The sequence below is a fragment of the Nannospalax galili genome, unplaced genomic scaffold (assembly GCF_000622305.1).
Source record: "Nannospalax galili isolate Female #2095 unplaced genomic scaffold, S.galili_v1.0 scaffold386, whole genome shotgun sequence".
NCBI lineage: Eukaryota > Metazoa > Chordata > Mammalia > Rodentia > Spalacidae > Nannospalax > Nannospalax galili.
The window spans coordinates 139,918-161,898 of NW_008356676.1; the positions used below are offsets into that span (position 1 = coordinate 139,918).

Here is a 21,981-nt window from a genome sequence, read left to right on the forward strand (position 1 = left end):
GAGCCATCTCACTTCCTATAGTTTGCTATTTTATTTTAAAACCAATTTCAACATCTCAGATTGTAAGTAAAGTACAAATATTGATTGAACACCTAAGAAATACCAGACATATTATACAAGGGCACCACACAAATATGTGACTTGATTAAGTATTCTAACTGGTAATGTTCTGAGCCATTTGTTCAGTAATTGTTCATCTACTATGTCTTCCTACAGTATAACAATGTGCAATGTTGATCCTTTCTTTCATCTTACACCCTGTTGTACCAGTAAGACTAAGTATAGCAACATAGAAAGGGTGAATATAATGAGGTTTCCAACATGTGTTCAAATTTTTCAGAGGAATGAACAACACGAGCTCCCTTTGATGTGACAGGCAATATTTGGATGGAAAAGAAAGCGCAAAATTGAGCATTTCCAACAGAGCTGTTGGTATAGACAAATCACAATAGCCCATATGGGTGAAGACACTATCTTTGAATCAGAGATTTACTGAGGCAGAGGCTGGGTGAGAGTGGGGCAGACGTGGGCATGCTCTGAGCATTGATGCCATTCTTCAGCAGCTACTTCTAGCCCCTCTAAGATTATTTAGATGTGAAATCACTACAGCATACTTCAAACCATGTCTTTGGATATTACTACTTGTAATAATTCTGTCATAGCACTTTTCAACTCATGGTCTCAAAGAATTGGTGTACTCTGCATCACTAATCCATCCCTCTCTTCAAACAACCCTTAGCTGAGCAACCTATTACTTTAAGTGAGGTGGGAACTTAAAAACTTTGGATCGAGACACAGGTCTATAAGGGTCTGGTACTTTTTCCCTTTTCTAAGTCTTAAAATATTCAAAGTCATGTAAGATAGCAATTTAAAATTTTTAAATTTTCTCTTAACTTCAAAGACTTAAGTTGAGATACTTTTTGTTGTCTAAAGATGTGAATGTAGCCAAGGGGGTAACACTATGTCTAGGATATAAAAAGAAACAGCCTGTGGATTTTTGGTTTCGGTAAGAGCTTGAACAAAACCTGTCAGAATATATCCACTAGCCCCCAAACCTGCAGCAACAAGTCACATATAATGCCAGAGTGACCCTGAATCTGAAAGCCCCTGACAGCTGGTGGGTTGCAAAGGACCTCAGGAGTTCACTCAGGAGTCTCTTCATCCCTCCTAATCCCTAGCTCTTCTTACAGAGCAGCTAGATAGGCTAGTTAGGCTCATGTTGCCACAGTCCTGACCTGAGCCCCTACTGTTCCTACCATTTTGACAGATTCATTAATGTGATTAGTAAACCTGGTTAGAGAGAAGCCACTTTCTATAAGTGATGAGGACTCAGAGTGGAAAGACAGGCACTATTCTTGCAGTTTGGAGTTTATAATTAATCAGAGATGGCAGATGTCAAAAAACTGAATTGTTATTTTTTAATTATAAATATTGAAAGTTCTCTGTTGCCTCTCTTATAGTACCCATATGAAGTATAGAAGAAATGTAAACATACCAGTGCATAAAACTTGTGTGATTAGGTTACATTTCTTTATATAATATTCAGTAGAAAAATACAATCAGAGACAGAAGTGTAAGTTCTATTAGAGATCAAAGTGGAACAAGAGAACATATATTTATATAACACATTAATATTAATATATATATATATATGTGTGTGTGTGTGCAGAGGCGGAAAGAGAGGTCCTGGAGTAGGGAAGGGTCATATGTAGGCTTCAGGAAACATCCAGGGAGGTGATGAAAGCCTCATGCAGAATGGCTTCGAGTGATGGCTATGGGGGAGGAGGGGTGGTATTAAAGCATCCCAGGGCAGCCTGACCTGACTCAGAAGAACACACTGTACAGTGTATAGTCAGATGAGATCAGGCACGTTCAGAGTGGTATGGCCAAAGACTGTACTGTATAAAAAATCAAAGAAATACTATCTTCATCTATATTTAGTGAATGTGTTCCCCCTTCCACCTGGCCCCACTTCAGAGAGGTCTCTCAGCATTTCTGGTCATCTTCAGTCACAGCTCTAGTATAATATCGCTGTGGAACTCTAAATCTAGCTTTGCTGTATGAACTAAATATTTTCCCTTTCTTTCACCTCCAGTTTTGTTTGGGTATGAAGAGTAGAGAGTGCAAACTATTCCTACTGCTGTCTTCTAAATTCCATCTTCCAGCATCACCGCCTTCTTCCCTCTCCAATGGAGGATGAAGGCTGAGAGCAAAGAGCAAAGGCCTATTTGCTTCTCTTGCTCAGAGCTCTGCCTGGAGGTTATTAAAATGGGCATTCTCACCTCAGCCCCTCTGTCTTTTATTATTGAAATACCTTCACAGGTGGGAACTCTAATTTGCATCACCCCTTGGTGAGATGACTTCCAAATCTTTAACCATCCTCTTTGACTCCTTCCCCTGCTGATGCCCCTCAGGCTTCCTGCTCAGGCCCTTTCACTTCAACAGGCAGACCCTGGTTCAAGTGTGGCTCCCTCTAGGGTACACTTGGTGCTATGCAAAGTCTCAAGTCTCAGACCAATGACACATTTTGGGGTTGGGGAGGATTCAAGACTGTCAGAGATTACATTTTCCTCCAAGCAAGAATGTGGAGGAACTGGTGTTGTAAGCACAGTAGTTTATGGTTTGAGAGTCATACTTACTAAATAGTAAATTGCTTAGATGAATGTTGTCCCTAGAATTGTGAAACACATGGCTGTGATTGCCTGTTAAGTGCTCTGAGGAGGTTTTTCTCACTTCAATACATTTGCCTGGCCTGCCTACCACAGTTGAGGAAGATAACTGCTATTATGGAAAGATTTCTCTTTCCTTTTTTCTCCCTCCCTTCTTCCCTACCTCATTTTTCCCCTCCCTCCCTGCCCCCTCCCTCCCTCCCTCCCTCCCTTTCCTCCTTCCTCCTGCTCCCCTCCCTTCCCTTCCTTCTTTGATGAGTTTATGAATCTAAGGCTGGCCTGGAACTCACTATGTAACCAAGGATGACTGTAAACTGCTGATTCTCCTGCATCCACCTCCTGAAGGCTGGGATTACTGGCAGCATCACTATGCCTGGTTATACCGAGCTGGGTATTGAACCCAAGACTTCATAAATGTTTGGCAAACGCCCTATCAACTGAGCTTTCATCACAAGTCCTGAAGGAATGATTTCTAACCAGTGTGTGAGCTTATAAATTATAATGTCCAATGAAGAAAAATTTCTTATTTTTTTTTCATTCGAGGCTTAAAAATATATTTTGTGGTAATAGGGACTGAACCTAAAGCCTCACACCATACTAAGCAAGCGGTCTACCACTAAACCAAGTCTCCAGTCCTGATACAGGGAAAAACAGGGCTCCCTCTTAGGGGTCTTTATCTCATCTCATCTCAAATGGAAGCTTTTGGACAATTTTATTAGAGTTTAAAGAAAAATTTTCAGGGGAAGCAAGCTGTAAATCTCAGCAACTGCCTGGAGGAGAAGAATGGAGGAGAGGAGGAAAAAGGTTGTGAAAGGAAGTTAATAGAAAAGCCTGCATTTTCAAAGGAACCTCCTGCAAGGCAGATCAGCTGATTAGCACTGCAGTGATTGTGGAGAGTTTAAAATGTTGCAAGTCCAGACGCTAATTACAATTTATTTTGGGCCATCTTTAGCCCCTTACATAGCCATTTCTTACCCACCACTGTGTCTGTCTTAAGATCTTATGACTAACAGATAAAAACCTTTTGGAATGTATTAACTTAGCAGACCGCCAGCTTCCATCAACCCAAGGGCTAGCTAGACAGCATCTGAGGCCTATAGAATTCTTCTCGCTTTTCTATAATCCACCTCTCTGATGTCACCACCAATAAATTTGAAAAATGTCTTGATCTATAACTTTCTGTATCTGTTACTATAAAACTTCATGAAATTGTGACTATGTTGGAACATGGAATTTGGGGTAACTTGAACCTGTGTTCCTGGGCCATGGTCACTCATATTTGGCTCCAGGATAAACTATCTCTTATCCCCTTTGAGGTGAGAGCTGTGCTTTTGCATTGACTATGGCCATGCTGTTTTAAGAGAGTGTGGAGGTCAGAAATATGGTAAACTAACAGTCACGTGGAGGGGAGGAGAACTTCAGAGAAAGAATAAGAAAGTCCAAAGTGTTAGGGATAGCATGCTTAGAAAAAAAGATAGAAAGAAAAGGAGTGGCTATACTTTTCTGAAGTGTACAATCTTACAGAAAGCTACACGTCTGCTGCTACCCCTTAGGCAACTGTACTAGGGGCAGGGGATTCTGCGCAGGAAGAGTTGACCATCATCAAGGCACTAGTTATTCTGCCTCTCTCTTTAGCATGGCCTAAGGTGAACCTGCCTTCCTAGGGATGGTACCTTAGCCAAGTGATTGACTGGGATTAACTAGAATGTTGGATTTTCATCTAGGTCAGAGATTTTATTCTCTTGACCTGAATTTTTCTCTTAAGGGGCTTTTCTCACAACTGTAACAGACTTTTTTTTATTATTATTTTTTTTTCGATACAGAGTCTCACTGAGTTGACCAGACTGGCCTCATACTCCTTTGTAGCCAAAGCAGGCCTTGAACTTGGGATCCCTCTACCTCAGTCTCCTGAATAGCTGGAATTACAGGGCTACAATACGAGGCCTAGCTTAGCATCTTCTTTGTAGAGGAAAATGGAAAAAAGATACCTCCTTCTCTCCTCCCCTGTCCTCAGCTCCCTGCCCTCCACCCACTCATTGATTTCTTGTCAAGTCATCAGTTGTCTGAAATTTTCCAGGCACCGTTAGTCACTACTTGTCACATAGTTGGCTTCTGCTTGCCATGGACTTTCCCTTGTCCTTGATGTGCAGCAGGGGATCATCAAGTTTTGATAATTTTCTTTTCTATTGATCTTCTCTGTTAATTTTTAAGATAGCAAAGAAGGCCTTTGTTCTGTTCTGGAAGAAAAAAAAAACTTTTACTTGGGCATTTATCCAATATTAATAACAGTTCTAAAAGAACAAGATCCTACACTTAAAAGCATATAATACTACCATATCATTGCATTCCATTTCATCTCCCAAGAGCTATTAATGCTGCTGGATCAGCTTTGACATGCTCAGTTAATGGGGAAAAAGAACAAAGAAAATGAACATTCAAAATGGGTCCGCAAATTAAAAAGAAAGCAACATGGTTGGGGGCCTCTTAAGTATCACACATTCTTGTGTTCTGTCTCTCACTCTGCCTTTTCTGACTTATCAAATCTTTTTGATTTTTCAGTTACACATTTCTGAATCCTTAGAATGGCAACAGACCCTAAACCTAGCAAATTCTGTTCGAGTTCTCCAAAAAGAAGCAAAGAGCAAGGCAGGCACAGCAGGATGGAGAAGTGGCTGTTCTTTGCTCTCACGAAGTGCATTTTACGAGGGTGAAATGGTTTCATATTAATTTCTGGTCAGTAGTTCATACTACCCTTCCAAGGCACATCCTTCAGTTAGTTACAAGTTCTTTTACAATTGTTCACAAAGCTCCCTATACACTCATAAAGGCCTATTCAGTGAAATTGGCAGATAAAAATGTGCATTTCCGTAAATGGTTCAAAAACACATTTTATAAACAAATTATTTCATACTACCTCATTTTTCCTAATAAATTAGATGTTAGACATGGAGATTTTATGCCATTATCATTTCCATTGATTACCAACAGAAATATTAGGGTTCCACTACTATGGAATACAATTAAATAAAACAACTTCAAATGATATAGGAGGGTACTCTTTCCTACTGTGAATCATTTTATTTTAATGAAGTCCATTACACACACATTTATTAGTCATTCACATATACCCCAGACACTTTGTGTGCCAGGCAAAATGTAGGGATAGGCTGGAAACTATCTCATGCTATTGTACTGAATGGCAATTGACATCTGAAATCTTGGACGCAGTGCAGAATGGGCAGTAACCCAGTTCCACATGCATCATCCACTGGGCAGCAGGCTTGAGTGGGAGTGGCATGCTCTGAATTCTGTCCAAGTCATCTTTTCCTCACATAAAATCACATCTTCTGACTTCTTCATTTTTCTAGCATGAGCGATTGACAGAAATGCTTAAGAAGGCAGAGAATGTTGAGAGAAATTATCAAAAACTTGTTTTGCTGGAATTTTGTATTTTACATCAATTTATGATTTATATGTTATAACCCAGCAGTTCTTATCTCAAGCCTTGAAATTTTAAAGTAACCAAGGATTCTAATTATTTTTGCAAGGAGACAGAAGCTGGTCAGAGTGTAACAGTCACACACACACATATACACACACCGAAGATATTTTTTATTTTTTTAAATTTGTTTTTGTTTGTTTGTTTAATGGGACAGAGCCTCACTATGTATCCCTGCCTGAGCTGAATGAAACTCACTATGTGGACAAGGCTGGCCTCAAACTCACAGAGATCCACCTGCCTCTGCCTACTGAGTGTTGGGATTAAAGGCAAGCTCCACATGCCCGGCTTTTGGTTTTATTTTAGTCTATGTCCTTGTCTACTTGCTTTTTGTAAATGGCTCTTTGCATGTATTATGTTTTAACACGTAAACCTTAAGCTGGGATGGGCTAAGTTTTAGCAGTGAAGCAAAGAAGGAACGTCTTAGCTGAGCATAATATAAAACAGAAAGCAGAGTGTTCTCAATTTTAACTGGCATTAGAACTACCCAAGAGAATTTTAAAATCATTGAACCCTTGGCAATGTTCCAAGCCAATTGAATTAAACTTGCTTCGGGAATCTGGGCATAAATATTATACAAAGTTCTGTTTCTAATGCATAGCTAGAGTTGAAAGCCATTGGAACAGATGCACCAACCATGATATAGAAGAGGATGTGTCTATGACTTTGGAAGATCCTGAAGACTGGGACAAAACTTGTGCTTAAAGAACAACAGAATTGCCTGTGGGACAGTTCTGTATAAGGGAAAGGCCTTGTGAACCAATGTGCGTGGCAAAAGAGAGGCTTCTAGATCATCAAGTGAAGAAGCACTTGGTCTGGGAAGGGGCTGAATCTGATGCCTAAGACATTTCTTGCTCTGTAACTTTTCAGTAACTCTGCAAAAGTCAAAACAGATCCTGCACTGGAAGAGCTTGTGAGCATTCCAATAAATTGCTGTTCATGTCTTATTCCTGAGGAGACATGTTAGAGAAAAGGTGGTATCAAATGAAGCAGTATTTATGGAGTACTTGCTCTGTGTGAGATATTACAAAATATAAACAAATGTAAGGCATGGCCTCTCTAACGAGCATATCTTCAATGAGTTGGAAAGGATCATTGTAAAATAAGTAGCAATAGTAAAGTTGCATACTTTTTCAAATCTTCTCTTCCAAATCATGTGTGTGTGTGTGTGTGTGTGTGTGTGTGTGTGTGTGTGTATACAAGCACTTGTGTGTATATGTGAACAGAGGCCAGAGGTAAGATAACCTAAAGCTTCATTCCTCAGTTGCCTTTAAAAAAGTTTTTTGAGTCAGGGTCTTCACTGGCTTTGAGCTCACCAAATAGACAAAACTGGCTGGCCAGTGAACCCCAGGGATCCACCTGCTTCTGCCTCCCCAGTGCTAGGATTACAAGTACATGGCACCATGTTCAACTTTTTATCATATGAGTTCTGGCAATGAAACTCAGTTCTTTATGTTTGCAAGGCAAGCACTTTACTGACTGAGCTATCTCCCCAGCTCCCAAATCATCTCTCCTTACACGCTTGTTGTTCCAAACAATTTAAGAACTATGTCAAAGTAGTCTGTAACTAGTTATGTACTAGCTCAGACTGTATGTGTTATGGTTTTGGAAAAAGAAGATTTCTATGGACAAGCCTCACAGTGGGCTTACTCACAATGGAGCGGGATTTGATGGATGAATTGGCTGTAGATAAAGGTGCCCTTGGTGCTTTGGTGAGCATCCTTCACTGCTGTGAGAGAGAATGAGAAGTGGGGAGACAAGCCTGGTTTGCTGATGCTTCACTGCTGCCTCTAATGTGTATACCAACATCTCTAGGATTGGGCACAGTTCCAGCAAGTCTACTGCCACAAAAAGCTCCGTAACCAAATCGGTGTTCAAACTGCCTCACCACCGTGTTGCTTTGCTCCAACCTCACATGAGACCCTCTGCAAAAAAGTGGAACTTTCATGAGGCTAAAGCAAAGAATATTTTATCTGAGAATAGCACTAAGTGTGAAAACATAGTTGGATGCAGAGTAAATTGTCTACTGATATATTACAATGCATGACAATGTAATACTTTGTGTTTTCAGACTTTACAGGCTACCCCATGGGCACCTGAGTTAGTTAAAAGCTGGCATTCTGGAAGAGATTAGCTGCCACCAACAAGTCCCATCAAGATTGGGATAAGGAAAGGAATCAAAGGGTGGGGAATAAAAGGGAGGGAGGAGCCCACAGGAGGGGCAGAGTGCCATGAGGTGGGAGGGACCCTGGGTGGGGAATCAGCTAGCATCTGTTGTCTGCTTCCTGGTCTGAGGACTGTCTTTGCAATCAGGGACTTGAGGTTTCCTGAAGAGCCACCCAGTGGATCAGAATCACTGACTGGAAATGCATAACTGTTCGAAGACCAAAGATGGTACTGATACATAGCCATGTGTTGCTCTAGAACAGTTTTCAAAGGAGAGGCCCAGAATAGATCACTATAGGCCCACTCACTGGTGTCAAAGAGATGAAGAATAGCCTGCAAAATGCAGATTCCTGGGAGCTAGACCATAAGTTTATGATCCATTATATCTTTGGTTCAGAGCAGAAACTTGCATTTTCAGTAAACTTCCCAGGTGAAGCTGATCCTTGTACCAAAATTTGAGAAGCTCTGAACCTGGCTATTGCCAGAAGGTGGATCATGAGTGAGTCATTTTGAGCATGATGAGTTAACAACAGGCAGAGGACACCAGTTGACCCAGTGTACTGAGTCTTCTCAGGGAGAGTTGGGGATGATACATCCATCACTTCTATGGTTTGGGTATAGTTTTCATGTACCTCCCAGGGACCATATATTGGAAACTCGATCCCCCCCCTCCCCACATGGCAGTGTTGGATGCTGGCAGAATTTTTAACTGATGAGCAGGGTAATTAGATCACTGGGGTAACTGACTTCAGAAACTATTGCTGCTAATCTGGCAAAAGGGTTATTTGATCTTGTGAGGGCTACTTGCTATAAAAGCGAAGCCGGGCCTTGCCTGCTGTCTGGTGCTCCCACTATGGTGCCATCTGCTATGATGAGGCACAGCCAAGGGGACTCTAAAAAGCTAAGCCATGGGGGTTAGCTGATATTCAGCCGACAGAACTGTGAGCTCATTGGATCTCTTTTCTTTGCGAAGTCCTCAGTTTAGGTGTTTTATGATAGCAATGAAAAAAAACCATACTGCCCTAAGTCCCTTCTTTTCCACCAAGCGGGCAGCATAGACTGAGCATTTCTGCATATTATGTGGGCCATGGCTTCCTCACCAGGAAAAGTAGTCCTCTTTCCCTTTCTTTGTAAGGAATGGAAATTTTTGGTCCTGGATGTGCATCAGACTGAACTTGGAAACAGAGGAAATGGGTGGCTTCGCCACACACTGCAGGCTTCTCTAGGCTTTTACTGGGTGATGAGCTTTCCTTTTAGAAAGGTTTTCTAAATATCATGATAGAAGCTATTCATGAAAAGCATAGAAGTTGGGTGTGTTGGCATACATCTTTAATCCCAGCATGCTGGAGGCAGAGACAGGCAAGAGATCTCTGTGAGTTTGAGGCCAATCTGGTCTATACAGTGAACTCTGGGCCAGCCAGGAAAAAAAAAAGAAAAGAAACAAACATAGGTACTCAATTATTCTCAAGTATTCTTATGATATTTTCATAATAGGTAACAAATGTGTTTTCTTATGTGCAGATTATATACTCACAATGCTGTTAAGATCATCTGGAAAGAATCCATTCAAAGATAAAAATTAGAGTCCAGTAGATGGCACTATTTGCTACTTTTTACTAATTTAATTCCTAGAGTAAATACTATCCTTGTCTCTTTACCTATTTACCTATTTGTTTTTTTAACAGTGTGTAAACCCAACCTCTACTTTTGAAAAGCATTATTTACAAGGTACCTAATCATTATGCCTTCTCCGGGTCCATACTGAGTGACTCTGTCACAATTTATTAAATAGAAAAGTACTTAAGAATTATTAATCTTGTTCTGGAGGCAGAAAGCATTTAATTTGATCCTTTCCTTTTAGTGTTTCTAGAACAGCTGTTTTCTCCTCCCCGACTATGCTACTCCCACACTGCAGATGCTAGTTGATCAAAAAGACAGAAGTTAAACATCAATTTCAGGCCAGAATTGTACTTAGGCGTAAATAAAATTGTTTGGGTGATGGTCAAACCAAGTTGTTCTTGGACATTACTCTTTAAATATTATAATACACTTATGAACAAATATCTTACAGTATCATTTGACATAAGAAAGAACTGATATGTAATAGGTGTAGGTAGGCTTTGGAGTTTGAGCCTCAGCTCTAACCAGGTATTCCTGGGTATGGTAATTAACTTCTCTGAGCACAAGTCTTATCATATATACAATTGTGATAATAAATACCCACCCCATATAGTTATTATAAAAAATGGAATTAGAACAATATAATATATAGTACAATGCATAATAGACAGTAGATATTCAGTAAATGGTATTGCTGTTCAAGTTGCTATATCATGCTTCATCATCTATAGTCAGGCTTGTCTTACACAAAACATTCCTTCAGAACTTCATGAAAGTAAATGCCACAATCGCCATTAGCAACATGTTTTGTTCCAATTCTTGTTCAACCTAAGTGATGCTAATTTATTGTGTTTTCTTATCGTTAGCATCAAGCCTATATTTTTAAGCTTTCTGGGCTTTAGAGGCACGTGGAGGCAATTCAGTAAGCATCATTTACTGTTGAAGGTTAAAGCAGCTGTAGCCTGTAATCTCCTATTCAGCTACCAATACTAATTTCATACAGAGAAGTGAACACACGGCTGAAGTGTGTAGCGTGGTATCTATTTTCCCATCTTGGTTTAACACTATGAAAATTATATATTGTCTACAAAAGCAAGTATGTCTAGTTAGTGATAGTTTCCCAACAACAGGGTACTAAATATATCAAAGTGCCAGTGTGTTCTGCTATGAATTAAAATTTTATTATCTGTCATTGTTCAGTTTGTTTAAAATTCAGAAGCCAAGCAGAAAGATTAACAAAATGAACTGGAATATCCAGAAGGAAGAAAAATAAATGCCAAGTAGTGAAGAGAAAAGAAAAAAAATCACCCTAACAACAACTTAAATTTTCTATATTTATTCACATGTATCTGCTTCAGTTGGCTGTCAGTTTTAATTGGTCTGCAACATGCAGTGGTTCTAATGTATTCAGAATTTCAATTGTTATCTGTTCCATCTATTATAGTATCCCCAAATGCAGTCAATTCCTTGTGAATAATAAAGGTTTCTATTATTATAGAAATAAATAGCTTATTAAATCTACTGCTAGTTTTATACCAGATGACACCACTCTTTAAAGGTACAAAAATGGGAAACTGTCTCCTTTACAAATTATATTTACTTTACTAAGAGCAACACTGATTCATCAAGGTTAGCCCAATACTGATTAAGACTTTTGTAAAGGTTCAAACTAAGACAGGTGTACACGGAAATGTCTCACTGGTATTTGTGCCTCCCATGCATTTGCTTTTTGGATGCTGAAGCTATTTTAAAAAGAATGACACCTACTATCTCTGTGTTGCATGGGGAAGACATATGAGTACCAGTTTTAGAATTTGGGAGGTCACAGGGTATACCAAAAAGAACATAGGCTTTGGTGAAAGACCAGTCTGGATTCTGAGACAGATTCTGATATTCATTAGTTTTCTTACCTTGGGAACTTATTCAGCCTTTCTGAAGCAGAGCTTTGTCATGTATAAAAAATGAGAATAGTAACACATGCCCTACAGGAAGTGATTGGTGTGCTTTATCATAATGACTAAAATATGGGAGATGTTCAATACCTGATTAAAAGTTAACTCAGAGCATAGTGGGCCTTTAAATAACCTATTAAATGAAAATCTAGATTTTTAACAAGAAACAAGCTCATGACAATTATTTTTAAAGATTGCTTGAAGAGAAGTAACAGAATCACTTGATGAAACATGTAGCTATGCACTTAAAATTTAACAAAAACAATGCTGATGAAAATATTAAGAACAGTGAAACGTAGCAATAGAATGAACAGAGTGCCAAGATCAAGACATTGCATTGTTCCCAGGGCATTCGTTTGTTCACCTCCATTAATAAACACAAAGTCCTATAGAAAAGCTAATAAAATCTAACAAGGATTTTTGGATGTTTTACTTTAATAAAATGGATTATTTATATACTTAGGTTTATTTATGCTAGTATACGTTACATAACATACATATATATGTACATATGCATGTATACATTGCCATGTTGCTATGCCCCACTCACAAATTTTAGCTAATATGTGGCTAATTAGTACATGAAAATTAAAAGGGAAAAATGCAAAGAATTCAAGGTCATATGGATAGGGGAAATTTCTTGGAGTCTCACCTCTATGCGACAGGCAATCAATGGCTGCTGAGGGAGGGAGAAAAAGATTTCTCCAGGGATGAGCTCCCTGATAGGTTATCTAATCCCATGTGCTCAGTCCTAAACACATGTCCTAAACAGGAACACCACAAAATGAACTCTGTGCAATATACACACACATATATATAGTATGTATATATTATAAATGTATGTATATGCAACAATAATAAAGAGGACAAGAAATTGAGAGGAAGTGGGAGGAATTGGTGGGGGACTGGGAGGATAGAAGTGATGCAGATACAATGCTTGTGTATGAAATGTTCAAGCAATAAAAAAGTATAAAAAATAAAAAAGAATACAAAGGTTTAGAACAAAAAGTTGAAACTTACTTTCTGGCCATTTTTACTGCATGTCCCTCAGACATGACTTGATATTAAAGGGATAATAAAAGTGTACTACATGGTGCTGGAGAGATGGTTCAGCAGTTAAGAACACTGGTTGTTCTTGCAGAAGACACAGGTTCGAATCCCAGCACCCATATGGCAGCTAACAACTGTCCGTAACTCCAGTTCCAGAGGACCTGGCGACCTTCTGTCCTCCATGGGCATTACATGACACGGGTGCACTCATCTACATGCAGGCAATACACTCATACACATAAAATAAAAATGATATTTAAAATATTTTAAAAAACTGTACTACACATACTGATAACTGGCTGAATTAATGAATTCAGGGTTATATATTCTATAGTTATTAAAATGTTATTAGGGCATGTCATATATCCTTCGTTTCAAATAAGCTTTTCTTCTGAGAGAAATAATTTGATGGATGATTTGTCAGTTTTTCTGGAAAGTGAAAAACAGAACAAAAGACATGAGTGTAGCTGAACTACAACAATATGCGCGTTTGAGAGGGGGTTTCGTGGGCAGGAAACGGTTGGAAGTCTCTTGATTGACTATGAAATAAGACAGTACGTTCAATCAGTTTCCTTGATGAACTGTTTTGAATAAGACAGTCATCTAAAATGCTACTAAAAGACTAAAATGCATTGGAATAGAGATAGCATGAATAGAAAGGATGTTGAATGTTGATTTGGTCCCTAAGTGGGTGTGCATATCAAAGATACACACTGGCATTTGATTTGGGCACAATCAAGGGCTGTAGGGTATTCCTAACAGCTAATAGGTGAACATTGCACCCAAATCTAGTACAGGTAACTAGGTTACTGACAGTGTCCTGCCACATCTAAGCAAGTGGCCACTAAAAAACACAGAGCAGTTTTCATACTCTTCTCCCCACTACTCTCAACTATTCCCAACTCTCTTATTGCAAAATCCAATTTGTGTGTCCAACACTCTTCAAAGCTCAATGTAATACACAGGTGTCCCATAACTCCCTTATGCCTCTAGCAAGAACAAAGGACACAAATAGCAGACCCTCCATTGTAAGTCATGCATGCCCTGGTATTGGTATCTGGGGGTTTCTGGATGACTGGGAAGATTTCAATAGTAAACACATCACACATTTTCTAATGAAACAAAAGGTTAAGCTTTAACTTTTTAACTTTTTAAAGCTCTTTCATTTATAGCATGAATTTTCAGGTGAAAATTAGGTATTTTAGGATTGTGGACATGCAGCTAAGCTATTAACCACCAGCAGCAGTATGTGGGGAGAATGATAAGACTGGAAAGTAGTATTAAAAGGCGACATCGCAAGTTTCACCAAATGGAACAGAAGATTATATACACCGGTGTCTAAGTGGCAAGGATGTCAGAGCTCCCCATGGTTTCAGTAAGTTTTGAGTCTTACTTACTCAATCACCATAATATTGACTGACTGACTGATTGATTGATTGATTGATTGATTGATTGATTGATATATTAATTGATTGATTAAATGATTAAGCGATTATTTTCTAAGTACTTGCTGTGACCAGGGTCAGTGTTAAGTGCTGTCTTACAAATTTATCACAACAGATATGCTTCTTGACATGTTCAAGATCCACAAAAACTCTACGAGGTTTCTGTCACACTGATCAAGAGGGGTTGCAGGTTTCTGTTCCCTGTAGCTGTGCTACTGACTTGCTCCAGGCCCCTGGACAAGGCATTAACCCTTAATCTCAGTTTCTGTGATCTATATGAAAGATAACAATAAAATTGTCTGATCTAGCTTTCTTACAACATCAGTGCAGTGTACAAACATGGTAATCGATGTAGAAATGCCTTGGCAATTGTAAAGTATCCATTTTCTTTTCACCTTACAATAGACGGAAATAGTAATTTCAACCTATTCACCTCACATGGATACTGGTGCTTCTTGGCATTTGTTGAACAATAATAGTACTCTCTCCCTGATTTGTAAACAGAATTACGCGGGGCTCATGCCCTGTGGTTTTAAACTGCGGAACATGCATGGGAAAAAAGAGGGGAAAACACTCAAAGCAGACGAAAGTGAACTGTGATCATTAATGTATTTATAGAAGGTATGAATGTTTCTAGAAGGAAAATGACATAGCATTCTATATCATTTTCTATGGTCTTTAGAATATTTGCTCATTGTGCATAAGTGGTCACTTGCATGGTGTAGAACCAGGATAAAATAAAAATAGAAGAGAATTAAAAAGAAATGAAATTGAGCAGAAACGGGGAATAAGTGAGACACGGGCCAGATGAATCCTGCCAATATTATTATTGGCTGTACATTTATTTAATTAATAATTATTAAACTACTGAGGTAATTAATTCTCATGACAACTTTTTGAGATGGACATTACCATAATCTCTAATTAGAAACCGAAAATGTTGTGAAAAGAGTTAGGAAAATAATTTATTCAAAGTAAGTCTGTAAGTGGAGGAATCATGGCTTGAGCCCTGATTTGTGCCTTCTCCATCTTCATGCCACATACAAAAATCATAGTTTAAAATAAAGCACCAGAATGGGCAAGAAAGGAGAGAAGTCTGGAAGATAACTTTAAAATTTTTTATTTTTTTAATTTTGTGTCTATGAGTGTATTGCCTGTATGTATGTAAGTGCACCCATGCCATGCAATGCCTGGGGGAGGTCAGAAGAGGGCGTCAGATTCCCTGGAACTGGATTTACATATGACTGTTAGCCACCATGTGGGTGCTGGAAACCAAACCCTAGTCCAGCCAGTGTTCTTAACCACTGAGCCATCTCTCCAGCCCCCATGGAAGATTAATTTAAAATCACATCAAAGCACAGGTTGAATTTTGAAGCATTGTCCTTCATATCTCTCTTCATGTTCTAGCCCAAGACAAGTCTATTAGTTTCCATGAGAGGGTTTGTGAAACAGCCTTTCCAGGTCCACACTGTGTCCTTAAGAAACATCTCTGTGAAGCTATAATTATGGATTGTGGTTCTGTACATGGATACTACATATTTCTTTCCCAACATTGTTGGAATGCCCAAAAGAGTGCTTGATGCAGCAGTCACTAAAAATTCCCAGGCATTTATTTTCATTTAGCTGTAGGTAATTCTATGAACTGAAATTCAAAAGGTGAAAATAACTTTAGAGAGAAATAGGCAAAGTTATAGTTGACATTTCAAGTTTAAGAATTAAACAGGATGCCAGTAAATTTTACTAATGATAAGCCAGATGAATAAAATACAAACACATCCAAATAATTAAGCATGGCTGTCAACAAAGCTTTAGTGAGTTTCTTGAGCTCTAAAAGTCTTCTAGTCTCCAAACAGATTGTTACACGTCTCCTTTACCAAGGTCTATGGGAAAGAAAATAACAAGTACTGTAAAAACAAAACACACAACAGCCAAACAGGCACGTGCAGGCATGGGCCAACACATACACACACACACACACACACACACACACTTGGCTTGGACTAGCATTTTTCAGCTATATTTATTTTCCCCCTTCTTTACAGTAACAATAAAATCTTTAACAAACAGGAGATCTTTTACTACAATAAGAACAAAGTCTTATTTCTTTCTCTTAGACTAGTGTCTCTATTCTGGAAATCTAAAATGTAAATTACCTCACTAAAGCAGCTGCTAAAGGGTAATTTCCATTTACTTTTCATTTTTTCTTTCTATAATTGTCATAGAATAAAACTACTGAAGTGTTCATAGAATAATACTACTGAAATGTATCACAATTACATCACAGTCTGGAGTTTCTATTCTAGAGCATCAGAGAATCATCTGACTAGCATGGTTCTTGACTGATCATCACCTACTCTACATTAATCTTTTCTATTTAGATCCATTTATATAGAGCTTCAGAGAAGGGAATCCCACTATTATTCTGCTAACTCATTTTGGACAGCCACTTCCACTGCCAGAAAACTCTTCTTTATACTTGGACTAAATCCCTCTCACCGATGAAGAAATATAAATCTTCCATTGAATCTGTGCACATGGAAACTTGACTCAGATGGCCTTAACTATGGAAAAGAATTTAAATTTATTCATTTTAAAAAACTTTATGGCTCTTATAATATGAAATTCACTTAAGTGTTTTGGGCTGGATTATATATGACACAGCCTGTTAATGGTCTTTGTGGTCTGGCTTAGTCTGTGATTTTTCAGTTTCAATGAATTGAAGAGGGATATATAGTCCTAAGGGATGGATGCCTACTAGCTGACATCTTAGGAACCTGACTTGTAGGGTGAGTACATGGTGTGATAAAGGGGTAGAGGGGCCGGGTTCACTAGAAGGTGAAGGAAGATGTGTACCTTCTCTACTTGGCTGTTTTTTTTATATTTTAATACATCATATTTTCATATATTTGAAAAATTAAATTCCAATAACAATTAAATTCCAATAAATTAAATTAAATTCCAATTCATTAATCAGATTGTAGCTTAGACATAGGAAGGATGTAAAATGAGATAATTTGTGATGAAAAATACATGCTCTAAAGTCTACACTATGAAATTCTGCTTTGAGCAGAAAAACAGTCAGAGTATGACTACTGAGAGAGCTGACATCTTGAAGAAATACAAACAGACAAGTGATCTCAATGGTCTGCTTGATTCAGGAGAGGGGAAAATATCATAGACCCTCACCATTCATAGGCACATGTAACATTAGGAAAGAAAGAAGTTATACTTATTTTCAGATGAGAAAACTGAGACTTACTGAGGATAAGAAACTTATTCAAGTCCACAGTCCCATGATTCAAATGCAGTTCAATCTGATTATTAATCTCTTTTTTTCCTTTTTCATGCTTACCTATCTTTCTGTTAAATGTAAATATTCATTCTGGTTATTCTGATTTGTGAAGATTAAGCTGTCGGATATACAATATACTTTAGCTGAACTGCCACCAAAGTAATTAAAAATTTAATGGTTATTTTCATTTTTGATTATTCTAGTCAAATATGGTTTCATTATATTAACTAAAGACTGATTTTTTTTTATAGTGGAATCTGCAGGCTTCATGCTAGCCAAGTATCACACAGGAAGGGCTTCCCATGGCTCCTCATTGCCCACAAACTTGCATCACTGGCTTCACCCTGTTTAAGGAATTTTGTTTCTGCTCCAATCTGTTCAGATTGTAAACTTAACCTTCTCAATAAAGGCTTTAGTTTCTCTCCCTGTCTAAGACTTTTTTCACCCCAGATAGACATATGTAAATAAACTTGGAGCATTTAGCATAGGAAGAATACAGATAAGCAATCTAGGAGGAGAGTCTCCCTTTCCAGTTGCTGGAATTCACTGAAATGCTAAATATGACTAGTTCCTTTAATTAATTCTATAGCCCAGCTATCAATTATTAGATTTTCCTTTTGCAATTTAGCACCAACCAAAACTTTCCAATGCATATTTCTATGTCTTATGTACAATTTCCAAGTTACAACTCATTTCACTCCTTATATTTTATTATCTTATTATTTTCTTTATATGTATTGCAATTCCGGATGGCAAATGACTGGTTTAAAACTTCCACAATTTACAGTACAGGGTGCATAGTCTACAGAGTGTGTGCTACTTTAGACAGTCCCAGCTGGTTTTTGCGCTTTTCTTCCATTGGTCTCTAGTTTTCATTATAAGAAAGACCCCAGAAGTCCTGGACTTCTAGATCTACAGATGGGATGGACTGTGTTGAGGTGTTTTGCTTTAGGAATTTCTTGTGATCTATAGAGCTAGCAAATAGATAATACTATAAACCTCCATGCACTTTTCATTAGTAACCATAGCTTCCTAGGCAAAATAGGGAGCATATTGACTGCGAAAGCAGGAAATTCTATTGGCATTTTAGTTGCTTTGGCTTTAATCATTAAGGATTGTTTGACACACCTCCCCATTTTGCCTGTAGCAATTGACATAAAACATGCATTCAAATAATTCACCACCCCTGGGCCAACCTTCTGTAGATCCAATAGATGGTCACTCCAGTGAACACTCTGGTTACTGATTGAAATCAAGACTCTTTTCTGCTCCATCAGGGAATGAAGTGCCAAATCCAAGGTTAGAGCTGGACCTCCTTTTGGGGGCAGAGGTTAAGTAATGCAAAGCATCCACAGAATGGCCAGAGGCCAAGGAGCAGGGCTTGTGACTCCAGAACACATCAGCACAAGGTGACTTAAACATTTAAAGGGCCATTAAAAAAAAAAAAGACTCCTTATAAATGGTGAAAGTAGAGAAATAAAATGAGAAGGTTTCAAGGATAACCAGTTAAATCCTGTTTCCAAGGCCTTGTTAAGAAGCTCATCTTGAAAAGGAGCATGAATGAAGACATTTGTTGAGCTTTTGTGAAAATGTTTTAGTTATCACTTTTGGGGGGCCAAAATGATGGCATTTAATGGCTCCCTTTATACTTCCATGACATTTAAAGAAAATAAATATAAACACAAAAATGTCTGCAAAGGTATACATTAAAATATGAACCATGGCCAATGAGCACATTTGGGGACAGTGAACTATTTTTTAATGAAATTTTTAACATCGATATTGTCTGACAATGAATGTTTGCATAGCTAAATTAACCTGGTAAAATATCATCAGGGAGGCAGAATCTGTGTAACAGGAAAAAAAACTAATTAAAAACAAATGCACAGAAATGCAATAGTAACAGAATTTATAGAATCACAGCACCTCCAGAATTATGGAATCTGTAATTTCCTGTATGTGTCACTTTCTGCCAACTTTTGGTTGTGATGGTTTTCTTAAAATATCCTTTGTAAGAATTCCCAGGAATCATCAACCCAATTCAGTGCTACACTCTCACAGAAGTTTCCACAATTTCTATAGGAGCTTCTCATTCAGATCTTCGATCCAATTTTCTGCCAAACACTTGATTTGGAGCCAATATTCTACAATGCCAGGGGACTTATCTCATGTTGCCTCATGCAGTTTTCTTAAACCAAGAAGGAGGATGTTGTTATCCATGTTGTACAGATGTAGCAACTGAAGCTCACTAAATGAGGCATCCAAGATCACAGGGCAAGCCTGGGCTAGACTGGGATTTTAACTCAGATCTTATGATAGAGAATCTTGTACTAGTCTTATGGCACACTAAGACCATGTTTGATGAAGCCAAATGGCATGAATGACAGTCCTTGCTTCCTCACACAAAAACTCTGAGGCCTATTGGGAGGCAGATTATTATATAAAACTTGGGCTTTCAACATCTCTAATTAGGTAACTGACTTTATGTCGTTGTCACCCTATCTGAGTGGCAGAGGAATCCTTGTAATGTTGCTATCTACCACTGAAAACTTATGTGATATTAACTAAAACTATTTCTGTGTTAAGTGAAAAGAAACTGGATAGGCTAAAAGCAACAAGTCTTAAAGACAGTAATAATAAAATGTTATATGAAAATTATCCAGAAATGGATTACTGGATCTTTGTAGATAGATTTAGAAATGTATGGTGACCCTACAAGTTCTTCCATGGGTTGAGTATAACCTCTAGCATATTCTAATCCATTCAACTCTGCCCAGGGATCCTCACAGCCAGGTAATCCATAGCTGCCATTGTTAGCATAGTTCATTCTTCACATGCCCAATCTCAAATTCAGATTGCAGTAATAGACCTTCTGTTTGTATCATATAACTTGCGATAAGCTAAATCATTACTACAAGGGGTTGGAATGTGAAAATATGAGTATATAGTGGGCTGTCAATAATCAGTCCTCACCCAAATGGTCTACTTATCAATAGATTCATTGATTCTTATGAATAATTCAAATAGAAGATTTTTTTGTTGCTCCTAGGCAAGTGATAAGACTTTTTATTCTCAAGAATAATGAGAGCTGGGGCTGGACAGCTGGCTCAGTGGTTAAGAGCACTGGTTGTTCTTGCAGAGGACTCAGGTTCGATTCCCAGCACCCACATGCTGGCTAACAACCATCCTTAACTCCAATTCCAGGGGATCTGACACGTTCTTCTGTCCTCTGCTGGCATTAATAACATGGGTACACTTACACACATGCAGGCAAAACACTCATACACATAAAATAAAATAAAATACATGAGAGCTAAACTGCAGGCTTCTTAAAGGTAAATAATTTCATTTTTATTGGTAACAGGGAGTAAAGTGCAGCATTCTGTAGTAGGGACTCAGTAAATACTTGTTTAGTTTACTGATCTGCTTATATATCTTCATATTGATAAATAATTATAAATTAAGAATAGGACACTAATAAATACATAAAATGTCAATATACAAAAGAATCTGTATTAAGCATGGGTCTCAACCTCAGCTTCAAAAAATGTTCCCTTATCTCCTTGAAATTTCATGGAAAAATTTTCATATTCATGTGTTCATTTTCCAGGGTGAGGATCCATAGCTTTTTGTTAGCTTCCAGGTAATCTGTAACCCCATAAAGTATCAGAATGACTGGTGTCTACTGTGCCCAACTGCACTCACTCAATATTTTCACTAATAACTTCAGCTTGGAAAAAGTTATATACTTCCTCTTTTCACTTTCTTAAAGATGTCTAACATATGATCAGAATTAAGTTGTCCTAGGAAGTATCTGGAATAAATCAATGCTAATAGCATGAATAGAAACAAGGGAACTTGGGGCCATTCCTTGCTCAGGGCTTCATTCTGTACTGAGTTGGCATTTTGATTCCAGATACAGGTCAAGGTGTTTTTTATCATTTAAAACTAGAATGGAATAAATGATCTGGGACTTAATTATGGGGGCAATTATCTGTATCCTCATGCACATTCATAACTTCCAAAATCCACAGCAGCACTTCAGCTAACAGTTCCTGACTTCTCACTTTAAAGGATTTGGGGCAATCTGCTCCTAGCATGAGGAGTTGACTGTGGAATTCATAATGCATCTCCCATCCTAAATCTTCCAGTCTTTGGAGGTAGAATGCTTTGCCTTCTTATTTAGACTGCCAGAATAATTAGATATGACCAAATCAGCTGAAAGTGTTTGTCTTTACCTTGTACCCCTTCACAAGCCCATGCTTCTAAGGAAGTTAATGTTTACTTT

General features: G+C 38.2%; 1 protein-coding gene across 1 annotated transcript in view; it reads left to right on the top strand.

The window, feature by feature from the left end:
• The window catches only part of Ccdc122 (coiled-coil domain containing 122), a 92,711-nt gene extending 85,856 nt beyond the window's left edge, over nucleotides 1–6,855 (top strand). The window contains exon 6 of the mRNA XM_029556976.1: nucleotides 6,770–6,855. Within this exon, the coding sequence (XP_029412836.1) occupies nucleotides 6,770–6,814 (45 nt within the window). The 3' untranslated portion in view covers nucleotides 6,815–6,855. The remainder of the gene's footprint in view (nucleotides 1–6,769) is intronic.
• The last annotated feature ends 15,126 nt before the right edge of the window (nucleotides 6,856–21,981 follow it).